General features: G+C 37.5%; 1 protein-coding gene across 1 annotated transcript; it reads left to right on the top strand.

The window, feature by feature from the left end:
- Window positions 1-963: 963 nt before the first annotated feature.
- On the top strand, window positions 964-4,528 carry LOC143622170 (protein IQ-DOMAIN 18-like). The gene is made up of 5 exons (XM_077093387.1): window positions 964-1,257; window positions 1,393-1,668; window positions 2,877-3,122; window positions 3,208-3,339; window positions 3,690-4,528. The coding sequence occupies exons 1-5, from the start codon at window positions 1,135-1,137 to the stop codon at window positions 4,401-4,403; spliced, it is 1,491 nt and encodes a 496-aa protein (XP_076949502.1). The 5' UTR covers window positions 964-1,134; the 3' UTR covers window positions 4,404-4,528.
- Window positions 4,529-5,239: the final 711 nt, after the last annotated feature.

Genomic DNA, 5,239 nt, shown 5'->3' with positions numbered 1-5,239 from the left:
CCAACATCTTTTTTTTCCTTTCTCGTTTTAGTTTTCACCGCAAAGAATAACTACCCAAATCTAGTGTTCTACACCGTTAATGAAGGGGCGCAACCCGTAAGCAACCAACAAACGGGGCCGGCCCATAGGGATGGCTGGGTGGTCGACGACCACATGCCCGACACCCTGTTAGGCCCGATTTTTTTAAAATATATTTATTTTTATTAAAAACAATTTGTATATTTAATGTTTAAATTTAATTACATAACCACTAGCTTGGTTTAGTGGCAAAAGGTATTTCTCCCAATCAAAAGATTATGGGTTCCAGTCTTATTTGAAACATATTTAATTCTATTTTTATACAAAAGTTTTTTACACAACCCAAGTTGTAACCAAGTAAACACATAAAAATTTAATAATTGTTTAAATCAACAAAACACTCTTTTTTAATTAAACCCAAAAAAATTTTCGTCTCCGGCCCAAAATTTTTTTCCTTTCTCAAAGCCGGCCGTGCCAACAAACATCAAACCCACCTTTGGAAACTCATCGCTAATCGTCAGAACCTGACAAACATTAAGCCCCTTGCAACATCCCCCCCCCCCCACCACAACGCTCAAACGCCTCTCCTTTCTTCGGGTTTTATTACCCGATTAAGGTACTCGTTTCACAATCGTAACGGGTGCACGACAGTGTTCCCGAAATTCCAAGGTACCTCATTGGGTTTACCGAGACCAGCCCCACCTCCATTATATCAAACATAAATAATGATTTGATTTAGATAAAATAATAGATTAATACACAAATCTGTACATAACCGAGGAATGATTCTGATGATACTCATTAAATAAGGTTTAGCTAGGTGGTCAAAGCAAAGCTACTTGACCACTCTCTCTCAACATGTACATATATATATGCATGTGTGCTGTCTCTATATATATATGTATATGTAAATAAACAACCCCACCACCATTTTCCATTTACACATGACTGACACACTATCCTTCTATCATATATGTAAATACTACATCTCTTTCCTTTACAGCAGATAAAAGTGTTTTGCTTTGCTCATTGGTGTGATCTTCTCTCTCTGCTGTAATGGCACCCTCATTATTATTATTACTTTCGTAACTTAATTTCTTCATCATTTCAATATCAATGGGCAAGAAAGGTGGATCATCTTGGCTCACTGCTTTTAAAAGAGCTTTCAGATCCCCTAGTAAAGATTCCGATAAACACAGAAAAAATCAAGATCATGATCTCGACGACGAAGACGACAAGGTTATTATTACCATTATTATTATTATTATTATTATTATTAATGATAGTTGTATAGATATTGATGTAGTATTATTAGGAGTAAATTAAATTGTCGTTTTAAAAGAAATGTAAAGGTTTCTTTTTCAATTAATGTAGAAACGGGAAAAGCGGAGATGGTTGTTCAGAAAGCCAACAACCATCTCGGAAACCGCAACACAGCAAGTCGCTCAGCCGCCAAAGGTGGCTAATTTGGGAGCTTCCATGGAAACTCCTCTGGCGGCTGAGCAAAGGCATGCCGCTGCATTAGCGGTGGCAGCTGCTGCGGCTGCAGAAGCGGCGATGGAGGTGTCTCGATTGAGTAGGAAAACCGCTAGTTATTCGAGGGAGCATTATGCGGCTTTCGTAATCCAGACGGCTTTCAGAGGTTATCTGGTGAGTATGATATTATTGTTTTTATGCAGTGTTATAGCAATCAATAGGCAGACCATGGTTTACTAGGATTAATCGGTGTCTAGTCGGAGTTTTTACAACCATGTTTTTTTTATGTATACAAGTATAACTAATGATAATAAGATATTAAGTTTTAATTAAACAAAATATTGAGTTTAAAGTGGTAAATGAGGAATTTAACTGTTGGCTAGGTGGAGTTTGAAACAATGCTAGAGTAATAGCAACCCATGTTTTGTCAATATGTGAAAGCATAGATCTATCATCTATCAATCCTTAATTAATAACTTTATGATCTTATAATTCTAGGGGCCTACATTCATTCAATCACGATTATTAAACTCGTACTTTCCTCTAACTATTATTAGTCATTTAACTATTGGGATCTAACTCATCAGGTCTTCATTAACTGTTGCTTTGTTAGTACTTCAGAATAAGCATCAAGAAACAAAAGTTGCAATCAGTACTGGAATGAGTATAGTTACTTTGAAGATTAGAATATTTAAGTTGAACATCATAACACATTTACGTCAACATAATCGGATTTAACATGTACCTTTTGCTTTAAATGTGATTCATAAGCCGGCTATGTAGCCGCCTATCTCACTCTCCTTCCAACTGTCATATCCCATGACCCATACAAAGCCCACGTAAAAGTGCATTATATGGCTCTCATGGTTATCTGCTTAACTGGCTCTCATGGTATCTGCTTAAACTAGGTTATAAATTGAACGTGTCTATTGCGTTCATTTCAGAACCAATGATATGTTAAAAATTATGAGAAACACATGAGTTCTTATACTATTTGTTAGTATAAATGTATACATTTTAACACAATATATACACACATGAATATATAAAATGACTTGTTGGAAAAGGAACTCCGTATATAATCCTTTTAACATAAGAAATGCAAAGGCAAGGGATTTGTGTATGCAAAAAGTCATAAAGAAATGCTTCAACAAATTGGTTTAGTTTTAGGATAAAAAGCACATGGAAAGATGCCTGTGAACACAGCAAGTGCACATGCACATGGACCATGACATGCACCCACACCCACAATCTCTTTTTTTTGAAAATGTAAATTCCAAAAGTTTGTATTTTGACTTCAAACATGTAAACAAACCAATAAATTATTAAAAGTTTGCATTTTTTTTCCCTTTTAACAATATGTGTCCCCTTTTACTTTGTAGGCTAGAAGAGCTCTTCGTGCACTTAAAGGACTGGTAAAACTGCAAGCATTAGTTAGGGGTCACAATGTGAGAAAACAAGCCAAAATGACACTTCAATGTATGCAAGCTTTGGTTAGAGTACAAGCTCGTGTTCTTGATCAACGCATGAAGCAATCCGATCAAAGTAGTCGAAAATCTACATTTAGTGACACTAATAGCACATGGGGCTCACGTTACCATCAAGATATTTCTGACCGCCGATCTATGGTGCTTCATTAACCCTATATATATATTATACATCCATATCTATATGTCTATCTATGGTTTATATAATTTTAGTTTTAACTTTTAGTCACGAGATGGAAGTAGCATTGCGGATGATTGGGATGAACGACCACACACTATTGAAGAAGTGAAAGCAATGCTTCATAATCGAGCTGTTGCTAGACGCGAAAAGACCTTATCACAAGCCTTCTCTCAAGAGGTTTGTCTCATTGCTACTTGTTTTCGTTTTATGATTATCCACAACTTGCATAAAACGTAACTGAGCTTTCAAAAGAGTTTTGCGCTACCTTATTCATGTCTATCTGCTCTTTTATCTGTTTATATGCGAAGAAAAGTTGTTCTTTTTTGGAGCAAGGGGTCTCAACGGTAGCAACATCTCTCTCTTCCGGGATAAAGGAAAATGCTTGCTCCCATTGACCAATTTATCCTTCCCAGACCCTCCCAATAACTTATAGATATATCATAGATATATACATAAGATTTTACTGTTTACGTTTGCTTTTTATTTTTTCTGCACACTAGCTAAACTTTTGTCTAAATATTTGTCAGGAAAAGATGAGAAATGGTAGGAACCCATCAATGAAGAGTGAAAACGAGCTCGGTGTTGATAGACACCAATGGCTCGATAGATGGATGGGTTCAAAACCATGGGAAACCAGGCCCATGGCTCGAGCCTCAACCGATCAAAGGGACAGTGTTAAAACAGTCGAAGTTGACACCGCCCAACATTATTCAAACTTACCACCTAACCAGTTTAGAAGATCAAGTTACCAATATAACCTCCACCCCCACCCACACCACCAAAATCAAAGGAACTCATCCGCTTCACCTCTCCATAGAACCCCTATAACACCTTCACCATCCAAAACACGGCCCATTCAAGTCCGGTCCGCAAGCCCAAATTACATCAGAGAAGACAGAAGCTACACCAGTACCAAAAGTCAAACCCCGAGTCTACGGTCAAACTACAGTTTCAACTCTGCATTACACCAACACCCTAGAGGCTCAACCAGCGGAGGGTCAATGCCTAACTACATGGCTGCAACCGAGTCAGCTAAGGCCCGGGTCCGGTCCCAAAGTGCACCAAAACAAAGACCCTCTACCCCTGAAAGGGATCGATCCGGTTCAGCCAAGAAACGACTATCTTTCCCAGTTCCCGACCCGCAAAATGTATACAACCAGCAGAACTTAAGGAGCCCGAGCTTTACGAGTGTGAACGAGCCATACAGTTACGGTTACACAGGAATCGAGCAGCAGTCTTAATTATTCATCTTATTATACAGAGAGCATTGCAGGTGGTGAAGTTTCACCTTGTTCAACCACCGATCTTAGAAGGTGGCTGCGGTGGTCAAGCTAATCATCTAATAAAAATATTTATATAAAAAAAACTAACTTTGTTTATTTGATTTGATTAAGATTTAAGTTGTTTTGATGGTTGTGATTAATTTATATAACTGGATGTGCAAGTTGTTTGTTGTGGTGGTTTCTACTTTCTAGTTATTGATGTAAATGCAGCAGCAAGTCACATGCATCCTGCATATTTTATAAATGTGTGGGTCTTGGAATTATAAACAAGAAGATTTATTACATTATTGATTTGTTTATTGGGGTTTATACAGTTAGCTTCAAACAGACAAACAGTGTTTATGGATTGGGCAGACTGCAATACATGTGCAGGGTGCAGCCACAGTGGTCAAGTCAATCATGTGGTCGGTCAATGAATTCAATACATTATTATCATTATTATTGCAGCCAAGAATGATCAAAATGAAACAAACTTTTAGTGCATAGTTCATAGAACCGTTTGACATGAAGTTCGTTTAATTATTAGAAAAATGGACATTTATTTCTTTTAACTGCTATGTATTATAAAAAGGCCCAACGTTTGGCCGAAAGCGGAACCAAAACACGGAAGCCCAACCAAAGAAACAAAGAGGAAAACATTACTACAGCATTAACGGGGCGGTAGATCTAGAATTTAACAAAAGAGAATCATCTTTCTTGATCCTTGGCAATACTAAGACTTCCCAGACATGATTATTATTGAAGTCACATCGATCCTGCTCCTCCAAAGGTTCCAAAAAGTGACTACACAGACC

This window comes from Bidens hawaiensis, unplaced genomic scaffold (genome assembly GCF_021521415.1).
Source record: "Bidens hawaiensis isolate Kalapana, Puna unplaced genomic scaffold, B.hawaiensis_p1.1 tig00000326_1, whole genome shotgun sequence".
Taxonomy (NCBI): Eukaryota; Viridiplantae; Streptophyta; class Magnoliopsida; order Asterales; family Asteraceae; genus Bidens; species Bidens hawaiensis.
The sequence above is the reverse complement of the archived record's forward strand: the minus strand, read 5'-3'. Positions and strand labels throughout refer to the sequence as shown.